Source organism: Dendrobates tinctorius, unplaced genomic scaffold (genome assembly GCF_039654945.1).
Source record: "Dendrobates tinctorius isolate UK_male_01 unplaced genomic scaffold, ASM3965494v1 ptg000143l, whole genome shotgun sequence".
Lineage (NCBI taxonomy): Eukaryota > Metazoa > Chordata > Amphibia > Anura > Dendrobatidae > Dendrobates > Dendrobates tinctorius.
The window spans coordinates 19,614,249-19,636,500 of NW_027361810.1; the positions used below are offsets into that span (position 1 = coordinate 19,614,249).

Sequence of the window (22,252 nt, forward strand, 5' to 3'; positions counted from 1 at the left end):
TACCGCCGTATAGTTCCCATATAATACTGTAAATAACCTCAAATAATACCCATTAGCATACAATAGTACTTCCATTTAGCCATACAGTGTCAAGATGATACCTCCAAATATTATCTACAGAATTCAACCACAGGGTGCCCAAAATAATACACAGCATGCAAATATTTTTCCTTAAATTGTCCTCATCATACTGCCATACAATTCCCATATAATATTACTAATAACCACAAATAATACCAATTGACATACAGTAGTACTTCCATTCAACCATATAGTGCCAAGAAAATATCGCCATATATTGTCCACAGAATACCACTTAAAGAGAAATATCTTAAATATCTTTAAAATATCCACATAATACCGCCATATGGTTTTTATATAATACCACAATAAATCTAAATAATATTCACCAACATACTGTAGTACTTCCATACAACCATACAGTGCCTAGATAATACTGCCATGTATGGACCAAAAAAATACCACTACATAGTGACCAAATAATACAAAGTATCCAAGTATTCCTAAATTGTCAATCATTTGTGCCACATGATATCACATCTGAAAATAAAAAAAAATTGATCATATACAGCTAATTTATGCTCAGTGGTTTTAGTTTTCAACTAGAATCGGCAGCCCAGTTTTCTTCAACCCTCCCAAACCCTTTCTGCCCATACTCGCTCCATGAGCCACCGTGCTTCCACTCTACGGCAGCAGAGAAGGTCACTTCCATAATACGACAATTCTATAAACACATTTGAAATTAATATCTCCATCATGTAAATGGGACTAATGTTATACTGCTACATTGTTGCAAATTTCTACATATTACTTCCCATGTATCGTTAAGACGACGGGATCCTGCGTTCACCTTCACCATGAGAAATATTTACCATTTCACTAAAATCCTTCCCCAGTGACAAGGTCACGGCAAATGATCAAATGGATTCCAGGAACCGTAGGCACAATTTACGTACAGAGGCTACGAGGATGATTCAAGCCATCAGAATCCTGTAGTGCCGAAACCCATTACCAGCACTTAGAGATCCAACTCCCCCCAGCAGCAGCAATCACTGCGCTACATAGAAACTAAACGTCTAATATTGAGAGGAGTAACAGAGGTGAAAGACAGCGCTCATTAACAGCCACATTATTATTAGAATATTCCGGTACCCGATGGAAGCGATCGCATGATTCAATGGAAAAAAAAAAATATAACTTATTAGTGTATAATGAATAATGGATGGCTATTAGGGGTAAAAGCAAATAAAAGCTCCATATTAATTAATTATTGCTAATGGGAAACATGCAAACGCACAAATCAATAGAAGATACATTAATTAACGTCTAATGAATAGCAGTTGCATAAACATAAAGGCATTTTGACTAGTGATGAGCGAGTATACTCGTTGCATGGGTTTTTCTGAGCATGGATTTAGGGTAGCCAGGGCCCCGGGCTGTTCAGACTCTGTGGGCCCCCCGGTCATGTGACGGGGTCATGTGACGGGGTCCGGAAGTCACTAGTTTTCATGACGCATACTGTGCGTCAAGGAGCGGGAAGGGGTTAAATACTGAGGTAAAAAACTCAGAAAATACACGTGTGCACGAGGCCTCACAAATACTGAGGTAAAAAACACCAAATACTCAGCGTGTCGATGAGGTCTTACAGGACGATTTTCCCTCCTCCTTACTGGGGAGGAGCAGCTCTCTGCTTTCTGCACTGAGGCTGCTGGAGGGGAAGAATTCGTTACTGTGTGAGGAGGGGTAGACTTCTTTATGTGGACAGGGAGGGCCTGTAGCTATGGAGGGTGAGGTTGTTGCTATAAGAGGGCATGTTTGGAGTAGAGTAGGAGGTTACGACTAGTTCTCATTTCAATGCCATAACACCACCCCCTTGGACGTTCTGTTCAGAATATCTAGAAAACTGTGCAAACTAGTGACAGAAGGTGAATTACTTATTGTCATAATTCTGCAGCCCAGATATGTACTGAGATTATGTGAAAAGCCCGGACAACCCCTTTAAATCCAGTCAGAAGCTCCCAATGTCCAATCGTCCTCCTCATTATCAGGTGGCAGGCCTCTGTTAATTAGATCAGCTCCATTACCTCCTGTAACCACCAGAACCTCTGTCAATAGAGGCCAGAAAGTGAATTCACAACACACCTCGCACACATGGCTCCACTCAGTACACACATGGCTCTGCTCAGTAAACCTCGTACACATGCAGCTCTGCTCCATACACCTTGTACACACGCGGCCACGCTCCGTAAATCTTGAACACATGCGGCTTTGCTCCATACACCTCGTACACACGCAGCTTCGCTCCGCTCCGTAAACACGTGGCTCAGCTCCGTACACTTTGTACACACACAGCTCCGCTCCATACACCTCGTACACACACACGACTCCACTCCGTACACCTCGTAAACGTGCGGCTCCGCTCCGTACACCTCGTACACATACGGCTCTGCTACGTACACATACGGCTCCGCTCCTTACACCTCGCACACACAACTCTGTGCTCCGTACACGTCGTACACACGCGGCTCCGCTCCGTACATGTACTACACACGCGGCTCCACTCCGTACACGTCCTACACACGCGGCTCCACTCCGTACACGTCCTACACACATGGCTCCACTCCGTACATGTCCTACACACGCGGCTTTGCTCCGTACACCTCGTACACACGTGGCTTCGCTCCATACACCTCGTACACGCGCGGCTCCGCTCCGTACACCTTGTACAAGCGCGGCTCAGCTCCGTACACCTCATACACACGCGGCTCTGCTCTGTACACCTTGTACACACACAGCTACATCCACCTTGTAAACCCCTCCTGACCCCACACATACTTGACTGATTCAGCACGATGACAACCAGCACAGCAGAGTCCTGCATAGTTACATACATCGAGGGCTGTGCGTGCATACGGGACCTGTGATTAGGTCACAGGAGGGGAGGAGTCAGAAGTTACATGATCAGGGACCTCCGACTGAGATTCCAGATCATGTGACCCCTGACTCCTCCCCTCCTGTGACCTCATCACAGGTCCTGTGCGCACAGAGCAGGTATTTTTCAGTGAGGGGCTGCGGTGGCCGGTGGTGGATTATAATGGGGCAATTTACCCTGGGCTGGTGGGCCCCCCCACACCACTGGGCCCTGGGCTACCGCCCATATTGACTTAATTATAATCCGCCACTGTGCTCGGGTGTCCTCTGAGTATTTTGGCGTGCTCAGAGAATTAGTTTTCATCGTCTCATCTGCATGATTTGCGACTGCTAGACAGCTTGAATACATGTGAGTAATGCCTGTCTGTTAGGGAATTCCTGCATGTATTCAGCCTGTCTACAAGTTGCAAATCATGCAGATAAGAGGACAAAACTAAATCTCTGAGCAAGCTAAAATACTCGGAGGACACCCGAGCAACGAGTATACTCACTCATCACTAATTTTGACTAATAAACCGAGGAATAAGAATGGAATATGGGGGCCCCAAAAGCAAAACATGGACCACAGTCCTAGTCCGCCATGACCCGGCTTCATTAAGCAAGAAAGTTCGGAATATGAAATGTTTATGAAGATTTGTGATTTGTCATGCATTGTTTGCTTGCCAAGCAATTGGCATTTAATCCATCTTTAATCCATCTTCCACTGGATAAATACAGGTATCTGGGTTCCGTTATGGCTGCAATGCTGCTACCCTGGTAATTAGACCTCTGATAATAATAATACTAACCACAATGCAAAATATACTGTATTGGAGCTTACCTCCTTAAGTCATATATATTAATGAATTGTCTTTTAAATATTACATAGTAACATAGTTAGTAAGGCCGAAAAAAGACATTAGTCCATCCAGTTCAGCCTATATAATTCTGTCAGAATAAATCCCCAGATCTACATCCTTCTAAAGAACCTAACAATAACTGTAAGATACAATATTGTTCCGCTCCAGGAAGACATCCAGGCCTCTCTTGAACCCTTCGACTGAGTTCGCCATTACCAACTCCTCAGGGAAGGAATTCCAGATTCTCACTGCCCTAACAGTAAAGAATCCTCTTCTATGTTGGTGGAAAAACCTTTTCTCCTCCAGATGCAGAGAATGCCCCCTTGTGACCGTCACCTTCTTTGGTATAAACAGATCCTTGGAGAGATATTTGTATTGTCCCCTTATATACTTATACATGGTTATTAGATCGCCCCTCAGTTGCCTTTTTTCTAGACTAAATAATCCTAATTTTGCTTATCTCTTTGGGTATTGTAGTTCCCCCATCCCCTTTATTAATTTTGTTGCCCTCCTTTGTACCCGCTCTAGTTCCATTATATCCTTCCTGAGCACCGGTGCCCAAAACTGTACACAGTACTCCATGTGCGGTCTAACCAGAGATTTGTACAGAGGCAGTATAATGCTCTCATCATGTGTATCCAGACCTCTTAATGCACCCCATGATCCTGTTTGCCCTGGCAGCTGCTGCCTGGCACTGGCTGCTCCAGGTAAGTTTATCATTTACTAGGATCCCCAAGTCCTTCTCCATGTCAGATTTACACAGTGGTTTCCCGTTCAGTGTGTAATGGTGATATTGATTCCTTCTTCTTCCCATGTGTATAACCTTACATTTATCATTGTTAAACCGCATCTGCCACCTTTCAGCCCAAGTTCCCAACTTATCCAGATCCATCTGTAGCAGAATACTATCTTCTCTTGTATTGACCGCTTTACATAGTTATGTATCATCTGCAAATATCGATATTTTACTGTGCAAACCTTCTACCAGATCGTTAATAAATATGTTGAAGAGAATAGGTCCCAACACGGACCCCTGCAGTCCCCACTGGTCACAGCGGCCCAGTTAGAGAATATACCATTTATAACCACCCTCTGCTTTCTATCACTAAGCCAGTTACTTATCCATTTACACACATTTTCCCCTAGACCCAGCATTCTCATTTTGTGTACCAACCTCTTGTGTGGCATGGTATCAAACGCTTTGGAAAATTCAAGATATACCATGTCACGGGGTCCTTCTCTGGTATCACACAATCAACAGAGCAAGCGAAGAGTAAACAATTCCAAGACCTTTATTTAGGCAAAAATACGAAAAGGTCCATATTCAGTCCACCACACAAAGGATAAGATAGTCCAGAATAAGAATGCAGTCCAGTATCAGGATAAAATGTCCAGGGAAACGAGATTCCATAACTCTAGCATTCAGAGGTTAAAAATGGATCCTTCTCTCTGAAATGCAGCCTTTTCACCCTCATGTCTATACCGGAACTGACCTGTCCAGCTGCCGTTCTTCCCCACCCCCTTCCTTGTCCAGGGGTAGTCCAACAAGTTGCCTCCCAGAGGAGAACAAAAGGCCTTAGGGATTAATGCACTACAGGGGGTCATCAAGAGACAGATACAGTGAGGCTGTAGACTTACAATATAATAAGAAAAACACTATGAAAATAACTGGAATTGTTAAAAATAGGAATATACAAAAAATGACATCCACATAACATATCACACCATCACAACCTCTCCCCCCCCATAATAAGTGAGCACGCCATGAGGTCTACACAGACCTCTGGCCTGCTCACTTTAGTCCACATTGCTCAGTTATTTATAGTTCCTTGTACAGTGGCAGAGGTAGGTCGGCCTGGGGAGCCTATGGTTCTTCTTGTCGAGACAGTCCATCGGCGTTCTAGTGTTGGCTTTCCCGCTTGTATTGGATGGAGAAGCTGTAAGGTTGTAAGGACAAGCTCCACCGCAGCAATCTTCCATTGTCCCCTGATACGCAGTTCAGCCATGTGAGGGGGTTGTGGTCTGTAACAATTGTGAAGTCTCTGCCATACAAGTAGGGCTGCAATTTTTTTTAGTGCCCATACGATGGCAAGGCACTCCTTTTCAATAGTGGCATAGGCAACTTCCCGATCCAGTAGTTTCCGACTGGCAAAAGCAACAGGATGTTCTTCTCCGGCGGCGTTCACTTGGCTAAGTACTGCCCCAATCCCAAAGGTGGATGCATCTGTCTGCACGAGGAACCTGCGTTTATTATCCGGGGCAGCCAAGACAGGAGCAGTGACGAGGGCAGTCTTTAACGCTGAAAAGGCATCCTCGCATGCCGTCGTCCACGTCACATTCCTAGGCATGTTCTTGCGGGTCAGGTCGGTTAGGGGCTTGGCCAAGGTGCTGAAGTTAGAAACAAAATTGCGATAGTAACCAGCAGTTCCTAAAAACGCAAGTACCTGCTTTTTAGTCTGGGGTCTACACCAGTTGCTAATGGCTTCCACCTTGGCAGGCTCAGGCCTTAGTGTCCCACCCCCTACTCTATGCCCGAGGTACTGCACCTCAGCCATCCCTATTTGGCACTTATCAGGGCGAATGGTCAGTCCTGCAGTAAGGATACAGTCCAGCACTATGCCCAAGTGTTTAAGATGTTCCTCCCAGGTTGTGCTAAAAATGGCGATGTCGTCTAAGTAAGCACAGGCAAAGTCCTGACATTGTTGTAACAGTCGATCCACCAGTCTCTGGAAAGTAGCGGGGGCAGTTTTCATCCCAAAGGACATTCCCAGGAACTCATAAAGCCCAAATGGAGTAATGAAGGCTGAGCGCTCCTGAGCGTCCTCCGTTAGGGGTATCTGCCAGTACCCCTTGCTCAAGTCTAACGTGGTCACAAATTGGGCACTGGCCAGACGATCCAATAGATCAACAATCCTGGGCATGGGATAAGCATCACTCTTGGTGGCATCATTTAGTCGTCTGTAATCAACACAGAATCGTGTTGTACCATCCTTCTTGGGGACCAGGACGACAGGAGAGGCCCAAGAACTGTGAGATGGCTGAATAACTCCCAGTTGTTTCATCTCCTCCAGTTCGTTCTTTATCATGCCTTGAACAGCTTCTGGAACCCGGTAGGCAGCCTGCTGGATGGGGCGTTGTCCGGGGGTTTCCACATGGTGACTGGTGAGAGTAGTCTTCCCCGGCTTTGAGGAGAAAGCAGCAGCCCTCGGCCTTAGTACGGTGACAATATCGTCCTTTTGTATATCCGATAAATGGGAGCCCAGGGACATTTGTTCCAGTGATCCTCCCGCTTGGGCAACCTGGAGGAGATCTGGGAGATACTCGTCGGCGGTATCACTAGGGGGGTGGCAGACAGCTAGAACAGGCAGAGATCGGTCGTGGTAGTCTTTCAGCATGTTAATGTGGACGGTTTTCTGTCGGCGACCACTAGAGTCCAGGGCAATAACATAGTTAGTGTCATTAATTTTCTTGACAACCTGGTAAGGGCCTTCCCACACTGCTTGAAGCTTGTTGGCAGGGGAAGCAGTAATCATGAGCACTTGCTGTCCTTCCATAAATTCCCGGTTCCTGGCATTACGGTCATACCAGGTTTTTTGTCTGGACTGGGCCATTCGCTGATGTTCTTTAGCGAAGGTAGCTAGCTGGGCGAGACGGTCTCTGAGCTCTAGAACATAGGGAACGATGGGCATTCCGGTATCTGAGATGTCTCCCTCCAAATGTTCTTTCAGAAGAGTGAGAGGCCCACAGACTTTCCGGCTAAACAGTAGTTCGAAGGGAGAGAACCCTGTGGACTCTTGGGGAACCTCCCGATAGGCGAAAAGGAGATGTGGCAGGTACTTTTCCCAGTCTTTTTTAACGTCAACAAAAGCCCTCAGCATATTTTTTAGGGTTCCATTAAAGCGTTTACATAGTCCGTTGGTCTGCGGGTGGTATGGGGTGGTGCGAATGGCTCGAACACCACAGGTATGCCATAGGGACTGGACCAGATCTGACATGAACTGAGTGCCTTGATCTGACAATATTTCACTAGGAAACCCTACCCGGGTAAAGATGGTAACAAGGGCCTCAGCTATCTTTACTGCTGTAATACTGGACAGGGCCACAGCTTCAGGATACCTAGTGGCATAGTCCACCACGGTCAGGATATATTTTTTCCCCGACCTGCTGGGGTGGGCCAGAGGACCTATGATGTCGACGGCTACACGTTGAAATGGTTCCTCAATTATGGGCAGGGATTGCAGGGGTACCTTATGTCGAGCTCCTGGATGCCGCATTCGCTGGCACACATCACAGGTGCGGCAATAATGGGCTACCGACTGCGAGACGCCCGGCCAGTAAAAACTTTGGGTGAGTCTCTTTTCAGTCCTTTTTCTCCCTTGATGCCCAGCCAAGGGGATGACAATGAGTTGCCTGGTCATTGCGTCAGGGTTGCCCTGGTCACTGCCCTTTGTTACACGATAATACAGTCCGTTTTCTCGAGTGAAGCCATCCCCATTATCTCCCATGTGCCCAGTTTCTGCCTTTCGCCTAAGGGCTGCTAAGGTAGTGTCACCCTCTATTTCTCTCCTAAACTCCTCTCTATCCCAAGACTATCCCAATGTAGTAGCAGCGAAAGTATTGCTTAGCGACTCTGATGCGGTTCGTGGTGGTTGCTCCCCGGTGGGGTCCGGATGACGTAGTGCTTGAAGGGCCTGTAGTCGGGTGACTGCTCCCACAAATTGGCACTGTAACTCCCGAATGTCATTCCCAAGGAGGATATCTGCAGGAAGTCCTCCCATAACTCCAATCCAACACAGTTTTTCTCCACAACCATAATCCAAACGCACAGAAGCTCGCTGTATATATTTGCGGGCACCGCCCGCCAGGACAATGGGAATTCCCGGACCCTGGTAAATTGCCTCGGGTCGAACCACACGGGGGTCAGCGATAGTCAAGAATGCCCCCGTGTCTCTAAATCCTGACACTTTGTATCCATCAATAAAGACATCCTGCAGGTGGCGTTGCCGTTGCTCTGAGTAGCTAAAGGACAGAGGCTGGAGTCCGCACACTCCAGGAGGGGTATCTATGGTGCCGTGGTTGGTGGCCCACTCTGGTGGGGGTGGTGGTAGCTCTTCCTCAGGTGTGGTGGAATGTACAAGATGCACTGGACGAGGTGGGGCTGCATGGGGCTCCGTCCGAATCCTGGAGGGACAGCCAGACTGCAAATGTCCAGGTTGCCCACACCCATAACACCTCCTCTCCGTGATACCCCCAGGTCGTGGTCAGAACTGTTGGGGCCTAGGATTGTGAGGCGTGATTGTCATCAGCTTGCGACTAGGTGGAAGGGCAGATATAATTGGAGGGGGACGGGGCGCGGGAGCAGGCCGTGGTTCATTGTCCAGAAGCCTCCTCCATTGCGGCCGGATAGTAAGGGCTTCATCGGCCAGGGCTGCAGCTCTATCCACGGTACACAGCGTGCGCTCCCGGACCCATTCCCGTACCTCTGCATGGCACTTGGCAAGAAATTGTTCTATAAGGAACGCCTGTATAACATCTTCCACAGTAAAGGCGTTTTCTGCTTCCAGCCATATCCGACATGCCTCGGACATCTTATGTGCATACATCCTAAACGATCCCCCCGTGGTGCATGGGAGGTCTCGGAACTTGGCCCTATATGAGTCTGGGGTGATAGCATGGTAATCCAGGATAGTCCGCTTTACAATGTTATAATCCCGATTCCGCAGTGCCTCAATGGTTCGGTAAGCCTCCGCCAAGCTTCCGTTCAGGAGCCCCACTAACAAACGCATCCAGCTAGAGTGGGGGACCTCCATCACAGCACACTGCTGCTCAAAGTCTTTGAAGAACCCCTCCACATCTCCAGAAGCCTCATCAAATGGCTTAAACTCTGTCCGGGTGATCCGTACAGGCTCCCGGATTGTTGGGGTTACACTCCACATTGCGTTACTCCCCTTTTCAAGCTCCATTGCTACCTGTACTCCTGAGAGACGCCGGGGCCCAAAACCGCCATCTCTTCTTCATACCACACCAACCACTGGCTTTTCTGGATGGGGATCCCGGTCTCCAGTGCTTGTCCTTCAGACATCTGGGAGGAGGTGGCCGGGCTAGCTCCCACCAGTAGATCGATTAAGGCCTCTTTAGTCAGTCCCTGGTAGTTCAGGCCCAGGTCTCTGGCTCTCTCCTGTAAACTGCATACAGTCCAATTTCTGTACTCACTCTGTGGGTGGTTCTCCATTGGGTGACGCTCTGTTGATCCCACTGCTGCCACCAGTTGTCATGGGGTCCTTCTCTGGTATCACACAATCAACAGAGCAAGCAAAGCGTGAACAATTCCAAGACCTTTATTCAGGCAAAAATACGAAAAGGTCCATATTCAGTCCACCGCACAAAGGATAAGATAGTCCAGAATAAGAATGCAGTCCAGTATCAGGATAAAATGTCCAAGGAAACGAGATTCCATAACTCTAGCATTCAGAGGTTAAAAATGGATCCTTCTCTCTGAAATGCAGCCTTTTCACCCTCATGTCTATACCGGAACTGACCTGTCCAGCTGCCATTCTTCCCCACCCCCTTCCTTGTCCAGGGGTAGTCCAACAAGTTGCCTCCCAGAGGAGAACAAAAGGCCTTAGGGATTAATGCACTACAGGGGGTCATCAAGAGACAGATACAGTGAGGCTGTAGACTTACAATATAATAAGAAAAACACTATGAAACTAACTGGAATTGTTAAAAATAGGAATATACAAAAAATGACATCCACATAACATATCACACCATCACATACCACATCCAATGACTCACCTTGGTCCAGTCTATAGCTTACCTCTTCATAAAAACTGATTAGATTGGTTTGACAGGAGCGATTCCTCATAAACCCATGCTGATATGGTGTTAAACAGTTATTCTCATTAAGATAATCCAGAATATCATCCCTCCGAAACCCTTCACATATCTCACCAACAATAGAGGTTAGACTTACTGGCCTTTAATTTCCAGGTTCACTTTTAGAGCCCTTTTGGAATATTGGTACCACATTTGCTATGCGCCATTACTGTGGAACAGACCCCGTCGCTATAGAGTCTCTAAATATAAGAAATAATGGTTTGTCTATTACATTACTTAGTTCTCTTAGTACTCGTGGGTGTATGCCATCTGGACCCGGAGATTTATCTATTTTAATCTTATTTAGCCGGTTTTGCACCTCTTCTTGGGTTAGATTGGTGACCCTTAATATAGGGTTTTCTTTGTTTCTCGGCATTTCACTTAGCATTTCATTTTCCACCGTGAATACCGTGGAGAAGAAGGTGTGTAATGTATTAGCTTTTTCCTCATCATCTTCAACCATACTTTCCTCACAATTTTTTAATGGGCCTACACTTTCACTTTTGATTCATTTACTATTGATATAGGTGAAGAACAGCTTGGGCTTAGTTTTACTCTCCTTAGCAATGTGCTTCTCTGTTTCCTTTTTGGCAGCTTTAATTATTTTTTTAGATAAAGAATTTTTCTCCTTATAGTTTTTTAGAGCTTCAGCGGGGCCATCCTGCTTTAGTAGTGTAAATGCTTTCTTTTTACTGTTAATTGCCCCTCTTACTTTTTTGTTTAGCCAAATTGGGTTTTTCCTATTTCTTGTCCTTTTATTCCCGCAAGGTATAAACCGCTTACAGTGCCTATTAAGGATGTTCTTAAACATTTCCCATTTATTATCTGTATTCTTATTTCTCAGGACATTGTCCCAGTCAACCAGATTAAGGGCATCTCTAAGCTGGTCATACTTTGCCTTCCTAAAGTTCAGTGTTTTTGTGACTCCCTGACATGTCCCCCTAGCGAAAGACAAGTGACACTGTACAATATTGTGGTCGCTATTTCCTAGATGTCCAACAACCTGCAGATTTGTTATTCTGTCAGGTCTGTTAGATAGTATTAGGTCTAAAAGTGCTGCTCCTCTGGTCGGATTCTGCACCAATTATGAAAGATAATTATTCTTGGCTAGTAGCAGAAACCTGTCGCCTTTATGGGTTTCGCAGGCTCTGTTTCCCAGTTAATATCCGGGTAGTTAAAGTCCCCCATAACAAGGACCTCATTATGGGTTGCAGCTTCATCTATCTGCCTTAGTAGTAAACTTTCCATGATTTCTGTTATATTTGGGGGTTTGTAACAGACCCCAAAAAGAATTTTGTTACTATTTTTCCCTCCATGTATTTTGACCATATGGACTCGACATCCTCATTCCCTTCGCTAATATCTTCCCTTAAAGTGGACTTTAGACAAGACTTTACATAAAGACAAACCCCTCCTCCTCTCTGATTTTTACAATCCTTTCTAAACAGACTGTAACCCTGTAAGTTAACTGCCCAGTCATAGCTTTCATCTCACCATGTCTCGGTTATTCCCACTATGTCATAGTTACTTGTAGATATTTCTGCTTCTAGTTCTTCCATCTTGTTTGTCAGGCTTCTGGCGTTTGCGAGCATGCATTTTAGAGAATTTTGCTTTGTTCCAATCTCCTCCCTGTTGATTGTTTTAGAAATTTTCTTAGCTCCCTTCTGAGTATGTTGTCTTGGATCTTCTTTGCCACACCTCATATCATTCATCAGTATAATATCTGGTTTCATGTTCGTGTCTCTAATGAAGGACTATTGATTTATGACATTCCGGTGGGTTACAATACCTTTCCTTGTGAAGACTGAACAGGCAAAAGGTGTTTGTTTACGTAAAAGTATGTAAATATTTACCGTTTATAGATATCAACTAGGAAGTCAAAATTAGACTCATGAAGGGGCCTGGAAACATTTTAGGGGGATTTTAGTCACAAACTAGTCACTCATTTGAAAACAGCTGATTCTGGTTCCTTGTCAGTACAAAGTAGACTTGCAGGATAGTTACCTACAAGCATCACCAAAAAGACAGTTTCCTTTCTTCTGGGTGAGAACTAACTGTATGAATATTCCCTTAGAATACGCATGGTTTGGGAGCTCCACACTACATTAATTTCTACTTGGGTCAGCGTATAAAGAAAATTGAATTGCTGCTTCCCTTTACTCTCTCCCTGCTGAGGGTGAAAATAAAGGGCTGCAGTGATTGAAGTTGGAAGCCCTTTTCTTTATCTGCTTCACACTTCATTAATTTTAATATGGGTTAAAGAAGGAGCCTGGAATTACTGCAGTCCTTTACTTTCTCCCTGCTGATGGTCAAAATAGATCAAGAAATACAGTAGCTAAAATAGCTTGCTGCATACAAGATAACTAAACACGCTATTTTTCTGCTATTGCCATTGATTGGGCACAGATGCCACAAATGGTCCATAATTAATAGTTGTACTGTGTTGGAAAGAAAGCTTCAGTGTTACTGTTATCTGAAACAGGCCCTTAAAATGGGTTATAGAACTTTACAATAAGTGTACTGCTACCTATATATCTGCTGTTCTCGCTCCAATTCTCTGCTCTATGGTCCCTCAGGCATTGCTTTGCAGGGAACCATGGGTCTAAGGGGTAACGTTTATCCTTGTGGAGAGTGACAAGCCAAGCCTGGCATGTCAGAGTGAGGAGACTTATAAGCCATGCATGCTCCTCTGGGAAATTAAATATGCAAATTGTCTCTTCAGAGAGGAAGAGGACTTGAACTCTAGCGCCACCTATTGGAAGCAGCGATCTTAAAAGTCAATATTGACTCTTTAATGAGCCTTGCAATATGTCCTAGGATAAAAGCCAAACTAGAATCTCAATTTGTATCAGAACTCATTTATTTGGAGTACTGATGATGGCAGTGAGATGTTTTAGGGTGTTGCCCCTCACCATGGAAAATCATTAGGGATTTAGAAGGTTAATACAAGTCTTATTAAATGATGCCATAAACAGGTTCCTTTTTAAAGCCCGGATGACCCTTTTATCCCTTGACTTGTATACGAGGTACATGATGCCTCCTCTATTATTACTCCGCTAATAGTATTTATTCTCCCCTTATATAGAGATAGATCTCTCGTATGATGTTGCTCATTTATGACACCACAATTTGCTTAACTTTATAAAAGACATATTTTTACTCTTCAGATGTTTAATTTTCTAACCATCTCAGCAGTTCCTACCGTCGTTTAAGATGTCACGCTCTATCCAGCCTTTTAAAAATTCTATTTTCTCCTTATGGAAATGTTACGCTCCAGACCGTGGACCTGGGAAGCAGCAGCTATTTTGAAAGATGTGACATAAAGCAAAAACCTTTCACCCTCAAAGTTTCTTCGGCAACGTCAAAGTTCATTATTTCAATACCTAAAAAAGTACGAGAAGAAGAGGGATTATAAAATATCTGCATGGCATTTTACTGCAAACTGCAAATGTGATAGGACACAGATATCTCGGTGCCAGCAGCAAAAACACCATTATCTCAGCTGATTAGAATAAAGTATTCATTCGCCTCATTCGTGAGATCAGATTCTAAAAGCGTTCTCCAACAATAGTCTTGAGTGTTTACGCCGGGAAATCTGACGGCTTTACGAATGTTTGCTTATCTTTAGGACATTTTTTTAGCTTAATGAGAACATTACATCAGAAAGTGATTAGTGATGCGTGAACCTGTGAATGTTCGGGTCCGGAGGGTTCGGCCGAACATTTTAAAGTTTGGTTCGGGTACCAGAACGGTACCTGAACCCGCAACCCATTCAGATGAATGGAGGGCCCGAACATTCATTGTTTACCATGCTGTCATCTGCGTGACAGTGCAGCAAACATGGGCTCTGATCACCGGTAAGATCATTGCCGCCAGGCAGAGAGCTGCAGTTCCTACACTGTCAGATGACAGCGTAAGTCAGCAGATGTGACTGGCGGTAAAAAGGTTGCAAGGCGCCGGCTGATGAGAGAGCACTGTTCCCCTCAGCCTATGCCTGCTGTCGCTGATAACAGTGAAAGCAGGCACCGCTGATGGGAATATTCATCAGCCGGTGTCTGTGCTATAACTAAATGAATAAATAAAAAATGGCATGGGGTCTCTTCTATTTTTGATAACCAGCGCAGGCAAAACCGACAGCTGTGGGCTGCAACCCTCTTCCTGTCACAGCTGCTGGCTCGAGCTGTCATCTGACAGCGTGGGAATCGCAGATCTCTGACCAGGAGTAATGAACTTACTGCCAATCAGAGCCTGTGTTTGTTGCGCTGTCATGCAGATGACAGCATGGCAAGCAACGGATGATTGTGGTGCTGAACCCAAAGAGTAACACAGACTTCCTGGAAAAGTCCGTGTTCGGGGCCCGTGCACGGACACTAGGTGCTCGGTACGGACCTCAAGCTTTACAGCTCGGGCTCACCCATCTCAAAAAAACGACCAACTGTTTAAATTTAGGTTTTTTTGTTCCATGTTTTTTTACATCATAATATTCATAGTCTTACAATTCTCACACTGGCCATCTGGACTATTTTAAACTTTTACATCCTGTTCTTCCAGTAAGAGTTTTCAGTAGCCTACTCATCATCAAAGGTAGAATTACAATGAGACATGACACCTATATACACAGCTGATAACACAGGACTCACCACTCACAATAGGTGATATCACAGCTCACATCCTCCTTTTGTACAATGACTGGTATCATATCTTTGTACAGTAGATAACACAGGATCCACCAATCACAATGGGTGATGTCACAGCTCACCTCCTCCTCCTGTACAATGACTGATAAAACCTCTATATGTGGTAGATAACACAGGATCCACCATTCACAATGGGTGATGTCACAGCTCACCTCTTCCTCCTGTACAATGATTGATAACACCTCTATATGCAGTAGATTACACACGATCCACCAATCATAATGGGTGACATTACTGTTAAACCTGTTACATTCACCTCATAAAGACATTTGGACACACTTATTAGATGCTTCAGTATAAAAGATAAGAACAGTCTGTTCATTGCTGCTAATGTACGTGTGGATTTCCTTTAGCAAAAAATAAAAATAACTCCTAGTGGCCAGTGGTGTCAGTTGACTGATCCTGCAACTCAGCAGCACATTGTGCCGATGAAGTAAAGGAGCACACACCCGCCTTCACTGTGCGTTGTCAGGGAGTCAGAGATTTGAACAGACACGCTACTCTTGCATATTGTGCCACTTATGCCCATGGAGCGGGATAATGTGTTTACAAGATCATTTATCGGGGTGAAATCAACACACCCCATATACATAGTGCAATCCACAATAACATTGATTTCAGGCATTTTCAAAAATCAATAAGCCATGAAAGGTGGCTTGTATGAAAAGCATAAAGTGAACAATAATGACATGGGGGCAGTTTGCGGGGTCCATAATATAGGTACAAAAGCACTTGACGTAAAACCTCTAAAAATTATTTTTGCTGAGCAGATTTAATATTCACTTTTCTTTTTTTCAGGGGAGTTCATGGTCATTTCATAGGAAAGCGTCCGTGGGCACTTGCTGATGAATGTATTGTGGACCTTATGGTTAAACTTGTCGGTATGTAAAATATGTTTGTTTTCTTTAAAGTGGTAAAGATCAACTAAAACTTTTTTTTCCAATAATTTTGTCCAGCATAGAGAGTTCTGAAGCTTGGAAAATCACTTTATTAGAGGATTTGTCTTTTTTCCTGTAAAAAAAATAGCATGTAAGTAGTTACCAAACCCTGACTTTATCCCCTTCTATTGGACCACGGTCAACCTCATTTGTATCAGAACTCATTTATTTGGAGTACTGATGATGGCAGTGAGATGGTCCATTCAGGATCTGTGTTCGGGGTCACTCACACCACTGTATAAATCTGATGAGTGCTATCCAAATTTTTTATTGGATTACACCCGAACCAATGAAGCAGTGCTGATGGCCGATTTTTTTTCCACTAATAGAATCCGTCAGCATGCCATGATTACACTCCAAAATCAGATGGGTGCGAGAGAAAAAATCGACGAAATACCAGACGGAGAGACACAGTACAGCATCCGATTTTTATAGAAACATTACAATCCTGTAACATAAGAAACTGGAAATGGTCATGTAAATGATTAATAGCTGCTGAGTAAAAAAAAAAAAACAGATTGTACAGTATATGGATGACTAGAGTGAAAAAAATAATCCCACTTTTCTGGATAAAAATTGGACCAATTTCTAATGCGCTCATGCGACCCCAGTCTAAGCAAAGCAGTCAGAAGAGACAGGTGCTGAGCTGACCCTTTCACTGTCATCATCTGTACTCCAAATAACATCAAAGCAGCTGAAGACAGGTAAATACTGACGAGATAGAGAAGCAAGGGTTTGGAAGCCACTTACATGCAATTTATCTACAGAAATCAAGACAAATCAAGAAAATGTTCCTGTGCTGAGATAATCTTATAAATGTGCCCCTGCTGTGTGCTGTGTAATGGCTGTGTCTGACCGTGCAGGGACATGGTCTGATCATACCCCAGCTCCTGGGCAGGGGAGGAGAAAAAAAGTATACAAATATTACAGCACGAGATCACATATGATTCTTTCTTTGAAGTAAAACATTATTTAAAATCCGGCAGAGAAATGTTGTACCTCTCAAAGAGAATCAGCTGTGATTCCACACTGTGCTGTCTGTATTCTCTCTTTTGCTTCCTCCCCTGCCCAGGTGATGTGGTATGATCAGACCATATTCCTGCCAGGTCAGACACAGCCATTACACAGTACACAGCAGGGGCACATTTATAAGATTATCTCAGCACAGGAACGTTTTATTTAAACACATCCAATTGTGGAAATTATTATTATTCCACAATCTATTGATTAAAATGAACTTTTGTTCGTGGGAAAAAAAAACCCTTTATGTGATACAGTGTGTTGGAGGAGTTGCAAAGATTGAACAACCACTCATGGAAGATGATATTAGATAGATCACAATTTGCATCTTAAACTTTCCCTTTATTTTGGCCACATGCAGATTATATCAAAGTCAATCAAATCCGCAATTTGGGGTGAAACTGAACATAGGCTTAGTTTTAACTCCGACGTAAGAGATAATATGTCATACTTCAGGTTCCTATGTATGTATGGAGCTCAGAGGATAAGACCGCACCATACCGGATTTTGCTCCAAGTGCTGCTATTTGACAATTTCAATGTCAATAACTGACTGTACGGTGCTGGTGGGCGGTCATGGCCGACGGGGGCTGCTGAAGGCTCCAATGGCTGCCATTTTAGTCATCCTATGATTGTTATTAAAATGACATTTATGCTGTCCATATACTACAATGCAATATACTGCGGTGTATAGTACTAGTGATCAAACTATTGCAGGATCAAGTCCCCTTGGGAAATTAAAGTAAAAATAAAATCGCTTGGTTTGGAAAAGACAAATACATATATATATATATACTAGCTGAAGAGCCCGGCGCTGCCCGGGCATAGTAACTAACTGTGGTTAGTTATAACAAATTATAATTATCCTCCATTCCATAGTCCCGTGCCCATATACCCATCACACATATCTGCCATCCCAGAGTCACGTGCCCATATACCCAGCATACATATCCTCCATCTCATAGTCCAGTGCCCATATACCCATCACACATCCTTCATCTCATAGTCCCATGCCCATATACCCATCATACATATCCTCCATCCCATAGTCACGTGCTCATATACCCATCATACATATCCGCCATCCCATAGTTCCGTGCCCATATACCCGTCATACATATCCTACATCCCATAGTCCAGTGCCCATATACATATCCGCCATCCCATAGTCCCGTGCCCATATACCCGTCATACATATCCTACATCCCATAGTCCAGTGCCCATATACCCATCACGCATCCTCCATCCCATAGGCCCGTGCCCATATACATATCCGCCATCCCATAGTCCCGTGCCCATATACCCGTCATACATATCCTCCATCCCACAGTCCAGTGCCCATATACTCATCACACATCCTCCATCCCATAGTCAACCATTATGACATCATAATGAGTGGCGGGGCTTGATGACATCAGCGTCGCCATGGCAACCATTGTGACATCATAATGAGGGCCGGGGCTTGATACGCACACACTGTTTCCCCATTATGTAGATTGGGGCACTATGACATCATAATGAGGGGCGGGGCTTGACGCACACACACTTTTTCCCCATTATGCAGACAGGGGCAAAATTGTTTGGTGAATTGGAATGCACAAGGTTAAAATTTCACCTCACAACATAGCTTAGGACACTTTCGGGGTCCAGACATGTGACTGTGCCAAATTTTGTGGCTGTAGCTGCGAAGGTGCGGATGCCAATCCCGGACATACACACATACACACATACATACATACATACATACACACTTTGAGCTTTATATATTATATATATATATACTAGCTGAAGAGCCCGGTGCTGCTGCCCGGGCATAGTAACTAACTGTGGTTAGTTATAACAAATTATAATTATTCTCCATCCCATAGTCCCGTGCCCATATACCCATCATACATATCCACCATCCCATAGGCCCGTGCCCATATACCCATCATACATATCCTCCATCCCATAGTCGAGTGCCCATATACCCATCACACATCCTCCATCCCATAGTCCCATGCCCATATACCCATCACACATCCTTCATCCCATAGTCCCATGCCCATATACCCATCATACATATTCGCCATCCCATAGTCGAGTGCCCATATACCCATCACACATCCTTCATCTCATAGTCCCATGCCCATATACCCATCATACATATCCTCCATCCCAGAGTCCCGTGCCCATATACCCAGCATACATATCCTCCATCTCATAGTCCAGTGCCCATATACCCATCACACATCCTTCATCTCATAGTCCCATGCCCATATACCCATCATACATATCCTCCATCCCATAGTCACGTGCTCATATACCCATCATACATATCCACCATCCCATAGTTCCGTGCCCATATATCCGTCATACATATCCTACATCCCATAGTCCAGTGCCCATATACATATCCGCCATCCCATAGTCCCGTGCCCATATACCCGTCATACATATCCTACATCCCATAGTCCAGTGCCCATATACCCATCACGCATCCTCCATCCCATAGGCCCGTGCCCATATACATATCCGCCATCCCATAGTCCCGTGCCCATATACCCGTCATACATATCCTACATCCCATAGTCCAGTGCCCATATACCCATCACGCATCCTCCATCCCATAGTCCCGTGCCCTTATACCCGTCATACATATCCTCCATCCCACAGTCCAGTGCCCATATACTCATCACACATCCTCCATCCCATAGTCAACCATTATGACATCATAATGAGTGGCGGGGCTTGATGACATCAGCGTCGCCATGGCAACCATTGTGACATCATAATGAGGGGCGGGGCTTGATACGCACACACTGTTTCCCCATTATGTAGATTGGGGCACTATGACATCATAATGAGGGGCGGGGCTTGACACACACACACTTTTTCCCCATTATGCAGACAGGGGCAAAATTGTTTGGTGAATTGGAATGCACAGGGTTAAAATTTCACCTCACAACATAGCTTAGGACACTCTCGGGGTCCAGACATGTGACTGTGCCAAATTTTGTGGCTGTAGCTGCGAAGGTGCGGATGCCAATCCCGGACATACACACATACACACATACATACATATATACATACATACATACACACTTTGAGCTTTATATATTATATATATATACTAGCTGAAGAGCCCGGTGCTGCTGCCCGGGCATAGTAACTAACTGTGGTTAGTTATAACAAATTATAATTATTCTCCATCCCATAGTCCCGTGCCCATATACCCATCATACATATCCACCATCCCATAGGCCCGTGCCCATATACCCATCATACATATCCTCCATCCCATAGTCGAGTGCCCATATACCCATCACACATCCTCCATCCCATAGTCCCATGCCCATATACCCATCACACATCCTCCATCCCATAGTCCTGTGCCCATATACCCATCATACATATTCGCCATCCCATAGTCGAGTGCCCATATACCCATCACACATCCTTCATCTCATAGTCCCATGCCCATATACCCATCATACATATCCTCCATCCCATAGTCCCGTGCCCATATACCCATCATACGTATCCGCCATCCCATAGTCTCGTGCCCATATACCCGTCATACATATCCTCCATCCCCTAGTCCAGTGCCCATATACCCATCACACATCCTCCATCCCATAGTCAACCATTATGACATCATAATGAGTGGCGGGGTTTGCAACCTATGATGACATTAGCGTCGCCATGGCAACCATTATGACATCATAATGAGGGGCGGGGCTTGAGACACACACACTTTTTGCTCATTATGTACATAGGGGCAAAATTGTTTGGTGAATTGGAACGCGCAGGATTAAAATTTCGCCTCACAACATAGCTTAGGACAGTCTTGGGGTCCAGACATGTGACTGTGCCAAATTTTGTGGCTGTAGCTGCGACGGTGCGGATGCCAATCCCGGACATACACACACACTTGAGCTTTATATATTAGATATATATACTAGCTGAAGAGCCCGGCGCTGCCCGGGCATAGTAACTAACTGTGGTTAGTTATAACAAATTATAATTATCCTCCATCCCATCGTCCCGTGCCCATATACCCATCATACATATTCTCCATCCCATAGTCCCGTGCCCATATACCCATCATACATATCCGCCATCCCATAGTCCCGTGCGCAAATACCCATTATCACATCATCATCACCATGGCAACCGTTATGACATAACCGTCACCATTGCAACCTATTAAGACATCATCATCACCATGGCAACCATTATGACATCATAATGAGGGGCGGGGCTTAATATACACACATTTTTCCCCATTATGTAGACAGGGGCAAAATTGTTTGGTGAATTGGAAGGCGCGGGGGTTAAAATTTTGCCTCACAACATAGCCTATGACGCTATCGGGGTCCAGACGTGTGACTGTGCCAAATTTTGTGGCTGTAGCTGCGACGGTGCGGATGCCAATCCCGGACATACACACACCCACATTGAGCTTTATATATTAGATATTTACAAAACCTTTTTATTTTTATTGAAAATGCATAACAAAATGTTGGAAAAATGTATCGCCTTTCAAGGACTCTTATCCATTAGCCATTGCTAAGAGTGATTTCTGCTTGGGAAGACCCAGCAGGCTCCAACTATTAAATAAAAAAATGTGCAATTCTTTGTCTCTCCAGTAGAGGTGCTGTACGAAATGTCAGAACTTTTAATATCTCCTATAGATTTTCCAATATGACAAAAATGAAGGTCTTCAGTACTCAGCACCTCTAACGTGTCAAAACTTCATATTATTTGTTTACAGTGACCTCCGCAAGTTTTGAATAAGTTTCTATCAGACATCAAAAAAGTTAGGAAGAAGGGGTGAAGTGCTGATATTAACTTTGTGAAGTAGGCATATGCTGGTTCAGTGCTACAACGAGCTGATTCAGCAGAGCGTGGATACAACAGCGAGAGTTGAAGTGATGAAGTATATA

The 22,252-nt window shown here is 44.6% G+C and overlaps 1 protein-coding gene across 2 annotated transcripts in view; it reads left to right on the top strand.

Annotated features, from left to right (window-relative positions):
- The window catches only part of KYNU (kynureninase), a 130,054-nt gene that overhangs the window by 12,071 nt on the left and 95,731 nt on the right, over window positions 1-22,252 (top strand). For both annotated transcript variants that reach the window (XM_073545571.1, XM_073545570.1), the window contains exon 4: window positions 16,166-16,248. In XM_073545571.1, the coding sequence (XP_073401672.1) occupies window positions 16,166-16,248 (83 nt within the window). The remainder of the gene's footprint in view (window positions 1-16,165; window positions 16,249-22,252) is intronic.